This window comes from Buteo buteo, chromosome 26 (genome assembly GCF_964188355.1).
Source record: "Buteo buteo chromosome 26, bButBut1.hap1.1, whole genome shotgun sequence".
NCBI lineage: Eukaryota > Metazoa > Chordata > Aves > Accipitriformes > Accipitridae > Buteo > Buteo buteo.
This window is the reverse complement of record NC_134196.1, coordinates 2,305,110-2,322,312: the sequence shown is the minus strand read 5'-3', so window position 1 is coordinate 2,322,312 and position 17,203 is coordinate 2,305,110. Positions and strand designations below refer to the sequence as shown.

General features: G+C 41.1%; 1 protein-coding gene across 2 annotated transcripts in view; it reads right to left on the bottom strand.

Moving 5' to 3' along the window:
- ANKS1B (ankyrin repeat and sterile alpha motif domain containing 1B) overlaps positions 1-8,611 on the bottom strand; it is a 422,725-nt gene extending 414,114 nt beyond the window's left edge. For both annotated transcript variants that reach the window (XM_075058028.1, XM_075058030.1), the window contains exon 1: positions 8,407-8,611. In XM_075058028.1, the coding sequence (XP_074914129.1) occupies positions 8,407-8,540 (134 nt within the window). In that variant the 5' untranslated portion in view covers positions 8,541-8,611. The remainder of the gene's footprint in view (positions 1-8,406) is intronic.
- Between the last annotated feature and the right edge of the window lie 8,592 nt (positions 8,612-17,203).

Genomic DNA, 17,203 nt, shown 5'->3' with positions numbered 1-17,203 from the left:
TACTTGACATATTGCAATCAATACTGGCCTTTGAATCCTGAGGAAACCCTCTAGTAGACACCAACAGTTGGAGTTTTTACTGTTGATTACAACCCTCAGAGCCGTGCAGTCCAGCCAAGTTTCCACTGATCTCATCATCCTCTCAGACCATAGCTCACTATTTTGACTGAAAGAGACTGCTCTAAAGTAAAGTTGAACAGCATTCACAGTTCTCCCCTTGTCCACAGAGGCAGTTATCTCATTGTAGAAAGCAATTAAGGTTGGTCAGGCATGATTTGAGCTTGGTAAATCCATGCTGGCTGTTCTCAATCACATTCTTGTCCTTTGTGTGCCTAGAAATTACCTCCATGAGGTTATGCCCTGTAACTTTCCCTAGGACTTCGGTTAGACTGATGGGCCTGATGACCCCAGAACATTCCTCTTGCCATTTCTGAAGATGGGCATGACATTTTCCTTTTCCAGTCATCAGAAACTTCCCATGTTTGACATGATCTTCCAAAGATAACAGTGGCCTCGCAGTCACATTGGTCCCTTGAATTTAAGTGTTCCCCTGATCTTCCTCTACTGTGGGTAATGTTTCATTGCCACACAAATTTTACTAGTAGGCTCAGGAACCTGGGAAGTCAAACTTTACCACCAAAAAAAACAAAGCAGAAAAGGCAATGAGTGTCTTGCCTTTTCCATGTGCTCTGTCACTAGGTCTCCTGCCCCACTGAGCAGTGGGTCCACAGTTTCTTTTGCTGCCAACATACTTACTTTTGCCCTTCCCATCCCTCACTAGTTTCAACTCCAGCTAAGGTTTTTCTAACTTCATTCTTGCACACTTGGCATATTGGTAACAAACCTCATGTGATACAACATCATGCATTTTATGTATTTTTCATGCATGTCTAAATTCAACCATTCAGGATTCTGTCTCTTGACCAGATAATCAATAGAGTACCTAATAGTAATAGTACCTAACGCCAACTACTTCCGAATTCATTCAAATCAGCTATAAAATACAAAAGGAGAGAAATTCTACCTGGATTTTGTCTTAACCTATGCTCCCTAACTGTATTGGCTAGATCTCCACTGGCTATAATGGGAACTTAGACACCTAGCACAGACATCAACACCTATCAAAAAATAGCTACCACTGGGTGTTTTAAATTGGAACCAAATTACACTCAAGATGTCATTTTTAGCATTTTTCTTTCTTTAGAAAACGTATGTGCAATAAATGGGAAACAGTGTAAAATGATTTTAATAAAAGCACAACCTGATGGAATTAAATCTCACAGAACCTTTCTTATATTAGATACATGTAAGTTATTAGAAATTCATAGATGTTAAATTAGGTACAGAAGAGTTGTTGTATCACTTCTTAAATGCAAAGTGAACATACTGAAAATTCTGTCACCAGGAAAAAGTAATTAAAAAGTAATAAAAGTCTTCCCATAAAGGCTATAAAGTTCAAACAAATTGTATTCCCTACTTCCCAAAAGGATCCATGTACATGAAAATGTCATATTAGTAGGCAGGAATTAACACTGCTTATTATGCCTTACACATTTAACATTAAAAGTTGTCAAAATATTTTACCTGGAAGTAATAAAAAGGATTAGGATCTGTACTCTGATTGGAAGTGTCCAGCAGAAAAATTCCATGGCAAAAAGGGAATTCCAGCTGTGGAACTCTTGTATATGTCACCTCCCCAGGCAAGCAGGATGAAGGAAAGGGAGTGTAACTGCACTCTACACTGTATTGTCCCTTAGGGATTATATACCAGTAACATAAATTAAAGCAGTTTATAGGATGCTTCAACTAGTGCCTGTGTCAGGGCAATTAAAAAATGGCCTAGAGCCATAAGCAGTTCCTTAATAGTTCATCCATGAATACCCATACAAACTGAAACTGAGGCAAATACAGAATTTACCTGTAGATTTTTAGAAACATGGTTATGTTCTTCTTCATCACTAGTGCAGTGACTGTGAAAATGCTTGTCTTAAAAGCATCTGTATTTGCTCATCATAACATTTCCAACCTTGACAAGTCACAAGATAGCAGACCTTTCAGATTACATCATTCTTCATTTTATTTCATTTATTGCCCCTCTTAGTTCTGCTATAACACTACCACTTAAAAGCAGCAATGTCATGTATCAATTTTAAAAATGTATAAAGCAGCATTAATTCTATTGAATTACCAAACTACTAAAATCATCAATGTCAGACAAGCGGGAAAACAAGATGGTGATCAAAATGCATTTATATGGTCCTCTGCAGAGTTAGACACTAGCTATCTAGTAGCTAAGAATTCTAGAATTCTGAAAGAATTCTTTTAAGTTACAGACATTTCAGCTTTCTGGGCATTTTCCTTACCTTCTCCTTAACATGTTTGTAAAATTTCTCTTATTATTTTTCCTGACTCCATTATAAGCTCCATCAGTCCTCCCAGCACTGCTAAATCCCATATCTTGATCCTATCTATGGGCAGACAGTATGACCTCGGTAGAATATACTACTAGATCTACAGTTCTTGCTGGTCATTTTTTACATTTGGTCTAACATTTTAGAAAATTAATAGCATGTACACTTGAACAATACTCAGAAAACAAGATCCGGAGTAAGGAGAAGTGAGAAGTTTATCCATGGAGATTAGCTACAGAGCTGTGAATCCCGGATCACACTGAGTTCCTAGGGAGGATTTATTGCACAAACTTTGGGAACTGTCTTGCCCTTAACAATGAGATTTCTACCAGATGTCCTGGATACTGTCCACATTGCTACCTTTACATATGGTAAATGTTTCAAACTTGTGAAGAAATCTAAGGAATTCCATAGATAAAATTTTGTCTACACTTCGATTGAAAGCACTTATCAGAAATAAGAATAAAAATAAGTCTAAGAAAGGTAGAAAATAACAAAATGAAGGTTAAGTTTTAAGAGAAGCTCTTACATTTGAAGGGCAGACATGCAGAATCAAGGCAGCAATCAACTATCACTAATACCAAACAGCACGAACTAAGTGTTGCAGTGATCATTAATTTGCATTTCATACTGAAAGACAAAAGGAAAAAAATATGTCCCCAAAAGACTTTTAAGTTTCCTACTCTAACAGGATAAAGAAGGTAATTGGGGAATCTGGGAATGCTTGTCTCTGCTTGGGACATCAGTATAAACCCCTCCATCTATTAATTAAAAGGAATGTAACTAAAATTAGAAACAAGCATAGACTAATTGGATGCCCTATTGACCTATATGTAACAAATACTTGCCATTTTATTACCTGTGCTGGTTGTCTGAAATAAATACCTTCTAACACAGAAACAAGTGACCTCAGAAGTATGTAAGCTCAGAACCCTGCTACTGCAAGCCTCATATAATACAATCTCTTTATAAAATCAACCTAAGAAAGTTTCTCTTACTTTAAACAACGCTATTTGTAATGAAAACCAGAACTAGTGCCTTTATTTTTGTTGATAAGGTGATCCATTTGTTATTTAAATTATAACGTGAAAACAACTTTGTTAAAATTTTAACTAAAGCTTCATAAAGTATTTCCGTATTTTAAATACTTTCTGGTCTACAAGCCATATCCAAGTGTGATCTGATTTTGCGCAGGAAGCTGAATGAATCACAGGGCACTGCACAAGGATAGAAGTAGATTTGTGTGGTTCTCAGCATGCGCTGAGGCCATCAGGCTAAACTGTGGCTTTGCTGCGAGCAAGACACTGCTCTGAGAAACAGATGAGGAAACAGATTGCAACTCGCAGACTGACAATCTGCTTGCTGGGTTTCTTATACTTTAGAGGAAAAATATCTTGGGCCAGGCCTATACATGGTGTAGCTGCGCTAAGTAAGGACAAGCAAAGAATGGAGCCATTCCCTGCCACAGTCTGCCAAGTGTAGAAGGGGAAAAAACCAGCTCCATGCAGGCTGCTCCGCCCTCCCATGCTGTGTAATGGCAGGAGCCAACAAAGAGCAAGAAAGGGCCAACTCACACTAACTCTCTGCCAGTTCACGTTAATTCATATCCTATCCCATAGCCCTGTTAAAAATCCAAAGCTCTTTTAACACGGAAAGTTTAAAAAGACTAAAAATTAGCATTTAATAAAGAACTACCCATTTTTCTTTAGGTTATAACACAAAAAGGAATGTACATGACTGCACATGGCAAAATTATATAAGGTCTCTGAGATACACAAAAACCTTCAAAGCTATTTTTCCTAAAACACTTTGAAAGAAACAAAGTCTGTCTCTGTCCAACAACAAAAAACTGGTTGGTCAATAAAAACATGTTACGTATATTCAGATAATCAAATTAAGTAAATTAAAAACACTAGGTTTGTTAGAAGCACATTACTCTTTTTATGTGTTAAATCATTCAATGTACATTTAGGGATTTGGGATGCAGAAATTGACACATTCTGTTAGAGGGACTGTGGGATTTCACTCTCAAGTTTTAAAGTTTATACTGGAATAACACAAAAGTCAGTGAAATAATTTAAAAATCTGTGAAAATTCTCTTTGCAATCTACTACACACCTAAAAACCACCTTTTTTTTAATATATGAAACAGAGAAAAGAAACTTTCTTTGCACTTCGGTCTTCTAAACTCTGAATGTTTTATGAGGTGTCTCAAAACATCCTTGTTTCATAGTAAAAGAACAGATCCCAGCCCTGCACTAATTTTTTGGGTTGGAGACTGTAGCCTACATGCACATGTAACACAGCTTTAGATGTCCTAGTGTATCCCACCTGGAATTTAGATATATCTCCACAGGTCATGGTTCTTCGTTAATCAGCCCATGCAGGTGCTTCAGAAACTAATGGGCATATAAAACGCCACTAAACACCTAGGTTGAAGCAACTAAATTACTCCATGCCGGGTGTTTACTGAGGATTATACTCGCTCTAGTATGTTGCAATGCCTTATGCTAACTTTTGCATCTGAGGAATTCACCGTCAGTATATTCAGCCACAATCTTTATATTCCAGAGCAAAGTATGGAAGTTGAGGTAGGAGCTCACAGACTGACCCAGAGCCTTCGAATGCTCCTCCTGAACTGGAACAAGTTATACGGTCCACCCAAACATCACTGATCTGTTGTCATTGCTTTAGATGAATCAATTTGGGCAGGAGGTCTTACATAGAATCTATTACAGATATCTGGGTGCATATGACCTCTTAATTAAGCATATATCATTTTTATGCACTTCCCACATGCTCTCCTTTAAGCATGTGTTTAAATCCTCATAGGAATTCATTCACATATTTATATGCGTACTTAAATAGCCTTCTGGAACACTGTTGTCTTCCTGAACTGTTGTCATAATTTAATATAATGACTTATAAGTTAGAAGTCAGCCCTTTAAAAATTAGATAATTTACTCTGCAATTAACATCAATGAATAGGTTCAGCTATAAAACAACCATATATAGCCTTGCCCTATTTCTCCCCCAAGTGCCATAAAATACACCGAGTCAGAAAAAAATTGTTACAAAAATGTAAATAGGAGATCAGTGCTCAGATAGTTTGTTCCTTGTTTCAGATAACAATCGATGCACATTTGTCAATTCATGAATATTAAATTCCATTCACAAGGTACATAATTACTGCAAAGAAAATTTCCACAAAAAAAGGCATCAAGCCACAGAGAGTTCAGCCGCATGAACTGAGTTGTCTCCAGCACTTAGAAGAAATCCAAAGGGATAGCATACTGCTACTTAGACCAACATATCAGGCATAGTATTAGTCCATTCTATGCTGAAAGACTTGGACTTTTCCAACTAAATGCTAAGGAAGAGCATTGCCAAAAGGAAAAGGAATGGCAACATGGACCTTTCTCACCAGAAAAGGACAGGTACGGTTCTGGGGCACCATTTTAGGAACTGAGCAATGATTATGATAAATGAAACACCAGGAGTTACCGTCAAACACAATGTCTCCTAAAGATTCTATAAAAAGAAGAAAAATATGTCCCTATATTTTTTTCTGTTGATTTCTGTTAATTATAACTTTCAAAAGCAGTTTTTAGTCTAATAAACTGTATCCAAAAAATACTAGTATAGCTCTACTAGTACGCTACTTCAGTTGGTTTTCTGTTGAAAAAAATCTTCAGATCACGCCCACCTCAGATTTAAACTTTTGTACTGTACAATTATGGCTCTTGTACAACTTTGCTATTTTCAGTAAGTGTTGATTTCCTAAACAGGATCAAGGTGTTAGTATGATTTCCTTTCAGTACCTCCTTCTGTTTCTATGTGTTCTGTACCAAGATAGATCCAACCTTAATCTTGCATGTCATTCTGAACTTAATCTATAACTACTGGCATCAGTTAGAACATACAATTTCTCCAAAAAAAGCTATTTAAAATACCTAGCACATATAATTCTTTCTTAGAAACACTTTCTGTAATGCATAGTAGCTTCTACTTTGACCATTCCTGGTGAAGTCAATGCAATTATTGAGATTCCCTCTAAAAATCATTATGTTCAATAGTGTGTTAGATTGTGAATGTTTATGCATCAATCCATAACTGAATTGTTTTTAAATGTTTTCAAATTACTTCTTTAAAATTAGAAATATTTTAGCAGCTGTATGCTAAATTTTTACTTTTAAGCTACATTTACAGAAGCCATAGCCATTCTTTATAACATTAGCAAGAAATATCATAAATAAAACAGTGCATGTTTTACTTTGCTTTACTTCTCTTTAAGCTAAGTGCACCTCCAGAAAAAAAATAAGACTACAGTTGAGTTTGCAACCTAAAATACTTAAATTCTGAGTAAAAAACAATGACTGTCATGATCCACCTGTATATACAAAACACATGGTCAACATGTTCTCTATACACAAAGTAAAACACTGCTGTACAATAAAAAAGAAAAACACAAGCAAATACACTCCCTCTGGATATACAGAACTTATGATATACAACATGAAAGTAACAGTGCAAGAATATAGCACAGGCACTAGCCCTGCAGAAAGTCACTACACAAATCATGCAGTAGAACTGGATTATAAATGGCTAGTCATTGCACTGAAGTGAACTTACTCCTGTACTTACAAAAAATGGGTATCACATTTTAAGACAACTCATATTTTAAATTCAACCAATTATCTGGCGTAGTCCTTGCTAAGCAGCCTATTCAAGTACAGCACAGAAAGCAATCGCACAGTGTGTTTTGATTTTGGTCAATGGGCTGGTAATTAAACAATAGTGCAATAACTAATTGAACTGGGGCACCACAGAACTTTGGCAAACTATGAATATCTGAACTGTTGTTGTTTACAGCACCAAAACCAGCTTCACAATAACAAGACCTTATGATAGAGCTTAAACAGGTGTAATTTGGACAGTTACACTAAATTTTCTCTGATAGGGAACACTGAAATAATATATTGACAAGGAGGTACTGGCAATAGAATCACAAATATATTTTTATTTAAGCAATTTCCATTTCTCTAAGCCTTTTCCTTCTTTCCAGGAAAAACAAACAAACAAACAAAAAAACCCAAACCAACCAACCAAAACAAAACCCCAGTTTATTAAATTTCTAGGTCAACAGTGTTTCAGTCAGTCTCCTTTTGCTATGCCTAGTGTAGTGTTGAACAGTAGCACTGGACTGACTGTGTGCTGCAGACCTTCTCTTGTTCGAATACTGTCAAATGTCATAAATGCTTGTGATGATGCTCTTACTTAAGAGCACGATGAAACTTAACATCAAAGCCATGCTGTAGATTGCCCGAGATATGACTAATGACTAAAGTTAAGTCCTTTCACCCAACATGGCCAGTAACCCGGTTTCACTCCACTAAATCCAGGTACCTTGAAAGTAACGCTGCTCTTACCTAACCTGCTCCGTAAGTTTTACACCTCCTCTTCCTTGATGATCTCTCATAAAAAAAGATCCCCTTTCTTTGTTTTGTAGGCTCATTACTATGGCATGCCTAATTTCTTCTGCAAGTGAGGGTAGCAACTATGGGTGAGGGTATGGGGTGAAGCTACGGCTTTTTACACAAAATTCCACAATACAATGCCTTGACTGTGATTAACGCTTCCACCTGTGATTAAAAGCAGTGATTTGAAGGTGAAATATCAAAGGGCGAACAATTAGTATATTGTGCATATTAGCCCAGCAATAAAAACATTAAGTTCTGCACCACAGCTAGTAACAGAAGGAACGAGTACCTTACTGACGCATTGAAGGCAAGAAATTCAGTATCGCTATATTAATAAAATGACTGCCTGTGACTTTAAACACGGGCACACTTGTACTTGGCGAGAGAGTGAACGATTTATTGTTACTATGAAGGATGCGGGAAGGGAAAGGAAGATGAGAGGGGCGATGATGATGATGATGATAGGGGAGAGGAGGTTAACATCGCCAGGTCTGACGGGGAACGATGGTCCCTACCTCAGTAAGCTGGATAAGGGAATAGCTCCAGATCCACTGCCCAGGATCCCTCCTTTCCTCCCAGAGAGGAGTTTCTCCACCAGAGCCACATTCCCAGTGCGAGCAGCCTCCAGCAGTTCCTGGTCCTTCCCCATGGTCAGCCACCGAGCAGCCCCCCACGCACCCCGCCGCGCACCGGCAGAGCTGCAGCCCGGCGGCCCCCTCTCCTCACAGAACGCCCTCCCCCCCCACCCCAGCCCCTGCCTCCGAGCGGAGCACAGCCAGATTCCTGCAGTCCCTGCCAGACCAGCAGGAGCAGCAGCAGGAGGGAGGAGGAGAATCACCTCCTCCTAGTTTCACTGGATCATTTCTGGGTGGAGTGTGGAGGAGAAGGCGGGGGGGGACACGACACACACGACGCGAACGAGGCCAATAAAGAACCTCCACACACACTCACACACGCTCCCGCGCACACACCCCGAGCGCCGGCCCGGAGGACGGAGCGGGCAGCCTCGGCCCCCGAGCCCGGTCGGGCTGAGGGAGGGAGGGAGGGAGGGAGGGGGAGGACGACCCTCACGGACAGACGGACCGACTGACTGACAGACAGACAGACAGACGAAGGGAGGGGCGAGGGGCGGAGACTCAGCCCTGACTTGCCAGGCCCGTTGCTGGGGCGACGCGGTTGGCGCTCTCTCACTGGCTGCCGGGCTCCACCGCCCCGCCCCGCCCCGCCTTTCCCGCCCTTCGCTAACGGCAGCGCCTCGCGCTCCACTGCGGTGCCGCGGGCGGGCGGGCAAAGTGTGCGGGCGCGCGCGCGCGCGCGCGCGGCGGGGGGCACGCGCCGTTCCCGCCTCTCGCCCCGTCAGGTGCATCGCCCCCTCAGTCCGGGCGGCGGGAGCGGCAGCGGGGCCGGCTGCTGCAGGTGCGCCGGGAACGGGGCGGGGGGGACGGAGGGACGGGCGGTTGGTTCCTCCCCGCGCTGCGGAACGGGAAGGGAGGGACGTGGGTGCCGGGGCTATGGGGGGGGTCTTCCCGCCGCTGGGTGGCCCGCTCTGCCCCGTCGAGGTGGGGGGGGGGGGGGGTGAGAGGAGCGGAGGGCGGGCTCCTGAGGGGCGCGGGCAGTCGGAGGGCGGTGCTGAGGGGCACACGCACACATATCCCACACACACACATATTCCACGCACCGCGGCGCCGAGCCGCGGGTGGGGTTGAGGGGACCGTGGCGTTCCGCGTGTGTGTGAGGAGAGCCCCCGAAGAGGGGTTGGCGCCCACCCGGGGCCGCGGGGGGGGGGGGGGGGTTGGTGGACACGCACGCTGCAGCGGAGACGGGAGCCTGGTTCCTTGGGCAAAAAAGCTGGCGGAGCCAAAAAGGAAAATCCGGGCCCCGCGGAGATCAGGAGCAAAACCGAGGTGCCGGCTCGGTGGATCAGGCAGGCGGGACTGCTGACACCCATCAGATGCCAGGATCGTGGCTTTTTAGTGTTTCAAGGGACGAGAGGTGAAACTGAACATACTTGGCGTCAGATCCGGTCATCCCTTCTGGTACTCTTGGTTCTGGTACGGGTTTCAAATGTGTAACCTTCTGAATCATATGACTTTTCCGGGCACCAAAATTAATCGCTCCTTATTGCTTTCAGCTTCTTACAGGCTGTGCTGAAAATCATCGGTGCTGGCCAACTCATAGGCACATCCTGGTTTAATGCACCATTTGGTACCGTGGATACGTGAAAAGCCAAATGACAGCCCCACGTTCCTGTTTTAGTTTAGTAATTTCTGTAGGTAGAACCATAGGTACAACAGGCAAATAAGTTAAGACCCCTTACCGTTCCCCCACTCACATCAGCGGCACTCTCCCATAAACTGCCCACAAGATGTAAAGCACAGCAATGGCAAAATAACATTGTGGTAGGCAGGATTTTAATGTTATGTTTTCAGCGAGAGCGTTAATTACTCCGGACCTATGGTACGCTCAAGTCAATGGGAAGATCCTTGATTCCACAAATGATTGGGTTTAGACCCTGTCAGTAACAGTTTTACAGGTGTTTTCATGTTTTTCTTAGCTAATTTTAATCTCTTAAAAACCAATAGAAATTTCTTTCTGGGGTCAGATTTTCTCTTACCAAGGAAAAAAAATTATCATCCTGGAGACTTAATGTTCCACAGCAACAAAACAGTATCTATTTTTTAGCTTAAAAATGTAATTTGCATAGTTTGGCACTTTCAGGATGTGAAATGATGTCTTCTCCAATGTTGTCAACAGGACACAGAATTGAGCACTGGCATAAAATCATTAGGTGGAGAGACTCTATACTACGGCCTTTCTGGTTGAAAGAGTCTGATACAAATAGCAATTTTAAGGTCTGATTCTGTGATCACAAGTGTTTCATTATAGTTTAAATAAATAAATGTATAATCACACGAATTAGGATTTACAGTTTAAAAGTCCTTAGTCACAGCAGAGTCACAGTGGAAAACAGTAATTTAAAGCTGGAGTAGAAACTTACGTACCTTGTTACCAGCCACTTGAGCATTAGCTAGTTCCAAAGAAGTTAGCCATAAACTAAGAATAGCCCTGCATTCTGAGGCTTCTTGATGTCCTCTGTTAAGGCAGACATAATTTCCCTTTATTTCTGCCTTGCGTTTGATTTTTGTATGTGATCACATGCATTGCCTGATAAATACCTTCTCACATGTATCCTTTGCATGAGTAGATTTCTTCAAGTTTGCAGAGAGCCTCTGAAGAGGTGCCAGTATTCTGTGAAGAGCTAACTGCAAGGCAGGGGTATGTGCATAAACCTGCGCATTTGTGAAAAATCAAATTAGAAGCAGATACTAAAGAAAACTCAGGTTTTTAAGAATTTGTATTGTTTATGTGGTTGGATCAGCAGATGGCAAATATGACTCAGTATAAACGTTACATAATTCTTCTTGGGAAAATAAAATCTCAAGACTGTGCTCTAATTGAAAAGCTCATCCAGAAAGCTGTTGAAGAACAGTATGGAGAATCGGGATAGAAATACCAATGGAGCAGATGCATACAGTAGCCAGCAAATTCAGGAAGATTTTATGAATATAGCAAGGCTCAAAACATACCCCAGTAAACCCATCAGCCTAATGCCCAACAAAACTGTGAAGGCCAAACAGAGGATTTAGTTTCATTAGCAAATAGAGCAGAAAACAGTTCTTCTACCAATTTGAAAAGTAAAAAGGAATTTAAGCAGCATTATTTAATGGAAGGGTTAAACATGGATAAATTCTAAGGGCCGCTGAAGCGAAGAATTCAGAATATTGGTTGGTCTCTTTCCAGAGATGAAATCAATAGTGGACTGTGGTAAGAAAAAAAATGTACCGAGACCAAGCTGAATGTAAATGGTCAAACTTATTAGATTAGGTGGACTCCTTTGTGTTTTTAAATATCTAATGTTCTTTGTTGCTGGTAATATCAGGACAGCACTGTGGAGTGTTAAAAATTATATGCACGATGAATATGTTAACTAGACATAGAAAGTAGAAACATAGCTTTATAATTTGCAGCCGTTACAGATGAGAAAAATAATTTGTAAAACAGCCAAGATCTTTCAAAACATGGTATGCTTTTTGAGCAGTGCTGTTCCATACCACCGCAGAATTTTGATTCTATGATTTTAGTATTTGCGAAGACATTTTAAGTTATGACCACTGCAGCTGTCAGTGTCTTAAGTGCCATCACACCTTCAATCTCAAAATTTCTCTTAACACAACATATGCCTTACCTTCTGTTTTCTTCCATTTTCTAAAATACCAGAGAAAGCAGTTAGCCTACCTAGAAATTCTTTAACTGGTTTGTCATTTGAAAGGACTGGGATTGACTGTAATAAGCAGGGACTTTCCTTAATGTTTTTACAATGCAACTGTCACTTGGCTTTTTTCTCATTTCAGGGTGACAACTTCTTAATTTCCTCCTCCTGCAGCCTCCCATACTTAAAGGCAAATTAAATGGGTGCTTTCTAACATTTTGTGACTTTCCCCTCTCTGTTTTCAAGCAGGAACATGGAAGGGATATGAAAAACTGAGTTGCAAGTATTGGAAAAAACCAAATCTGTGTGATATTAAAAATAGTTGTGTAGAACAGCAAACATATTAATATCATATTTCAGGACTGTCTGTTATCAATTCTCCCATGTAAAGATATAAGGAAGGTCTAAGATCCCTATTACAAATTCTGAGGGATATTCTGAGAGAGCTCAAAAAGCTGGAATAAACCATCAGATTGGTTTGGCAGTAGAAAATAAATCAGCATTAAATAGGCCTAATTATTATTCTTATTTCTGTACACGCATAGCAAGTCAGGGACAAAGGCTGTGAAGTGCCCAAGAGAAAGTGCTGTTTCTTATGCACCTAGGTGGCAAGAGTTTTTTGGGCTTGATACTGTCTTTTGCTCTTTACAGTATATACATAGTGTAAAAAAGACACAGTGAACTTCAAACAACCATGACTAGCTTTGTGTTTGCGCTGCTCATCTAGGAGATACCTAAGCCTCAGGCTCAGAGGCTGAGTCCGAAGCGGAGGTCCTGGGAGCACGTCTGAGCTCTTGAGGCCAGGCGGGAATGCCCATCGTGTCCTGGTTCCCTGCCAGGGTGAAACCCAGATGCACATCAGCCTTCCTCTGACGGCCTTCCTCAGGGATGGGCTCAGAAGGTAGATGGGCACAGCGGACAGGCCCTCGGTTGAGATAACTGGGACACACCGGTATACTCACATGCTGCTTAGTTTAGCTCTTGCCACTGAAATATGCAAAAGGCCTTACCTCCCTCTCCACTGTAAAAGAAAATTATAGAAACTGAAGGTACTAAGCCTAACTCATGAGGAATATAAAAACACAAAGAGCACTATGGTTTCAAAAGAGTGTGTGAATGCCTGGACTCACCAGATTAAGTAGAAGCTGAAGTAACACGTAAGGAAAAAGCCATTTTTGATGCCTGTCCTGGTTTTGGCTGGGATAGAGTGGATTTTCTTCCTAGTAGCTGGTATAGTGCTGTGGTTTGGGTTTAGTATGAGAAGAATGTCGATAACACACTGATGTTTTCAGTTGTCGCTGAGTTGTGTTTAGACCAAGTCAAGGGTTTTTCAGCTTCTGATGCCCAGCCAGCAAGAAGGCTGGAGGGGCACAAGAATTTGGGAGGGGACACAGCCAGGACAGCTGACCCAAACTGGCCAAAGGGATATTCCATGCCATGTGATGTCATGCCCAGCATATAAACTGGGGGGAGTTGGCCTGGGGGGGTGAATTGCAGCTTCGGAACTAACTGGGCATCAGTCGTTGAGTGGTGAGCAATTGCACTGTGCATCACTTGTTTTGTATATTCCAATCCTTTTATTGTTATTATTGCCATTTTTAATTATTATTACCATCATTATAATCGTTATTACTTTCTTCTTTCTGTCCTATTAAACTGTCTTTATCTCAACCCACGAGTTTTACTTCTTTTTTTCCCCCGATTCTCCTCCCCCATCCCACTGGGGGGCAGGGGGGAAGTGAGTGAGCGGCTGCGTGGTGCTGAGTTGCTGGCTGGGGTTAAACCACAACAGTGACTTATTCACAACAATCCTATCTCTGACTATACAATTCTGACTAGATGACACTTTCTGTAAACATGTACTTGCTTTCAGGCATGTTGTCACGGTATAAATTTGTAATGGAGAAGAACATACAAGGAAATGGTCCCTTAGTAATGTTGCACGACGCTGTCTCAGCGTTTGCACTGACTGACCCCACTAGATCATTCTCATGGGGCTCCCAACACGCTGAAGAGAGCAAGAAATTAAACCATTATTCTGTCACCCAGACACTGACCTACAGAGTCACCCGAACGTACCATGGGAAGTGTGCTGCACTCCCCAGAGGGCTGTAATGTCCCACTGCTCCGAAGTCTCCAGTACATAGGGGCTGCAGGTTGTGTCTGCGCTGGAGAGCTGAGCCTCCAGAAAACAGTGATGGGATCGTACTGACAGTAAGTCAAATCTGTCTGCTGTGCCATTTCCAGTGCAATTGCGGTTTTGCTTTGATGGCAGATGACGAGATTAACTGGTATATCTATACATTTCTTTACATGTATTTCTTGCGTGACAGCAGGTGGGATTAGCAGTATAATTATTCATCCAATCCTTCTGCTCTGTCATAGGTTTACATCAGTTTGCCATCAAAATATGCCTAAGCCTGTTTTTCATGCATTAGAGAGAAATGCAGAATCAAATGTGAATACCCGTTGGTAAGAGCAGCATGCTGATTAGAAGCCCCAGTCCAGTGTGTGCTGACAGATACAATACAGTATTCCAGTTTTGCCTGTACTGCTCAGTGCACAGCTTGTTGCAATAAAAATAACTTGTTTCCACCTTTGATACATCGCAACCTCTTTCAGACTTTAAAATATTTTCCGCTTCTTATTTTCCCTTTAAGATATGTACAACATTGCCTACACATCAGGTTTTGACTGCCTGAAAGAAGGATCATAGGGAAGTCTCAGCTGAAACATGCTGGTGATGAGGGACCGCAACTGAAGGTACAGACCGCTGTTAAAATTGTGCACAAACGTTACCCTTCTGCTCTTGAACAGTAGCACACAGGAATGCCACCACAGGGGAACTGCCGCGCTGAAAGGCAACAGCATAGCTAGAGGTGTTCTGCCAACAGCTTCCACTCTGTTTGTGACTGTACTAATAGCAACTATTATATAGAAATATATAGTGGTAAATCGCTCCTCAGGATTAACAGAAATGGTTGAGCAAGCACTTGCACATCAGACATCCTTCAGGTATGTTTATGCTTGTGGACACACACTGTGATGACCAATAAGGCAAAATGTATTTGAAATTCCAGCTGTGCTGCTCTGCAACACATAGCTTCAGACCTTGGGTCCAAAGAAGAGGGTGATTACTGGAAATGAATCCTGCACACAGAAGAAAATGGAATATATTTAGGTAATGATCTGGGAAGGCTCAGAACTGTCTATATGTATTTAAAAGGTATCAATCTCAGACTGAGAGCTGGGCGGTAAGAGGCTGATACAACTGGGAATAATAGGAAGACATTTGAAAGGAGAAATACATGACAGAAATATATGATTAATGTTGCAGTGGGAATTAACATGGAAGCAAATGGAAACTGTGCTGGTTTTTTTCCCTCAAAAACCAAGTGGATATAGGGCTGCCAAATACACAGTGAAGGACAATCTTCCACTGATTCTCTCACTAGCTGTAATTGACCAATCTTTGCAATTTCTAATTTTGATTGTTACTCTTAACACAAATGATGCAGCTAACTTTGCATTGGATTCTTGGGTCTGGCCAGTTCTTTTTGAGTGAAGATAACTAGTTGTGATGAAAAAGTGGTGCTCATTTCAACTACCAGGGCCTTTCTTTACAGGTCAAGTCCAAGGGGTTAACTGAAATTACAGTCCCATAAAAAAAGTTTTTTTGAAACAAATCAATAAATAAAACCAACTTGCCTGGGCCAGATTAAATTCCTGAAAGAGTCTGAAGGAACCTGAAATCTAACACTCATGAAATGAAAATGGTGAGGCGCAAGCTACTGTTTCAATTGGCCTTGGTACTAGATGAGTGGGAGGTAGCAAATGTGATGGTAATAAATTTAATGGGCTTGAAGGGGGATTTGGAGAACTACTGAGTCTGGTTCCCGTGCCTGGCAAATTGGTAGACATCTGGCTACATGTAAGAGTGAAGATTCAGTACAGCTTCTGGAGAAGCAAGTCACGTCTCATGTATCTATCGGAGTTCCTTGAAGGAGTCAAAGAGCATACGGAAAATGGCAGTTCAATCAATAGATTGTATTTAGCTTTCCAAAAAGCTTTTGACAAGGTCCTTACTGAATACTTCTAAAGAAACTAAACTGTTATCAAGTACGAGGGACGATTCTCTTGTGAATGGACAATTGCTTAAAAGGGGGAAAGTAAAATGGAGGAATGGCCAGTTTTCACAACGGTGAGAGGTTTTCAGGACAGCTGTAGAGATCTCTCCTAGGACCTGCACTGCCCAGCAAACACATAAAGAGTCTCTGAAGAGAGCATGAAGTGAAGTAACAAAGTTTGCTAACGAAACAATAGGTTTCAGAATAGCTTGAACTAAAACTGAGGATGAAAGAGTACATCATGGCATTGTTCTAGTAAACAGTAAAATAGGAGGTGGAATTCAACATTGATAAAAGAAAATAATAATTTTTCTGTTGCAACATAGGAAGGGGATTTTGGATTCCCCTTTTACAATTCCAAAACCTGCTGTTACATCTCTGTAATCTCAAGGTATTGGGGATATCTCTATGAAAATGTCCATTTAATGCTATATGGTAATCAAAATGACAAAAAAAAATTGGGAATTATTAGGAAAGGAAATAAGCATCATTATGTCAATGTATAAAACCATTGTGTTTGCCCTGTCTCAAAAAGATTACATCAGAACTAGGCAAGATACAGTAAAGGAGAAGAAGCATAATCAGACGTATAGTACAGCCTTCATGTAGCCTAAATACACTAAGCCACTTCAGCTTTAAAGAAATGATAACCATACGGAGATATAATAGAAGCATACAAAATCATAAGTGGTATGGAAAAGGTAAATATAAACCCATTATCCATTATTTTTTCCTAAACAAGAACTAAGGAAATACAACGAAGTTGTCAGGGGACAAGCTTAAAACACATTAATGTATATTTTCATTCAAACATTTTAATTTAGAATAGGCTTAGCGTTGCTTTCTATTACACTTGGTTGCGCATGGTCTTATTCTGATAAATCACCTTTGCGTGGAGACTGCTACCTATGCGTG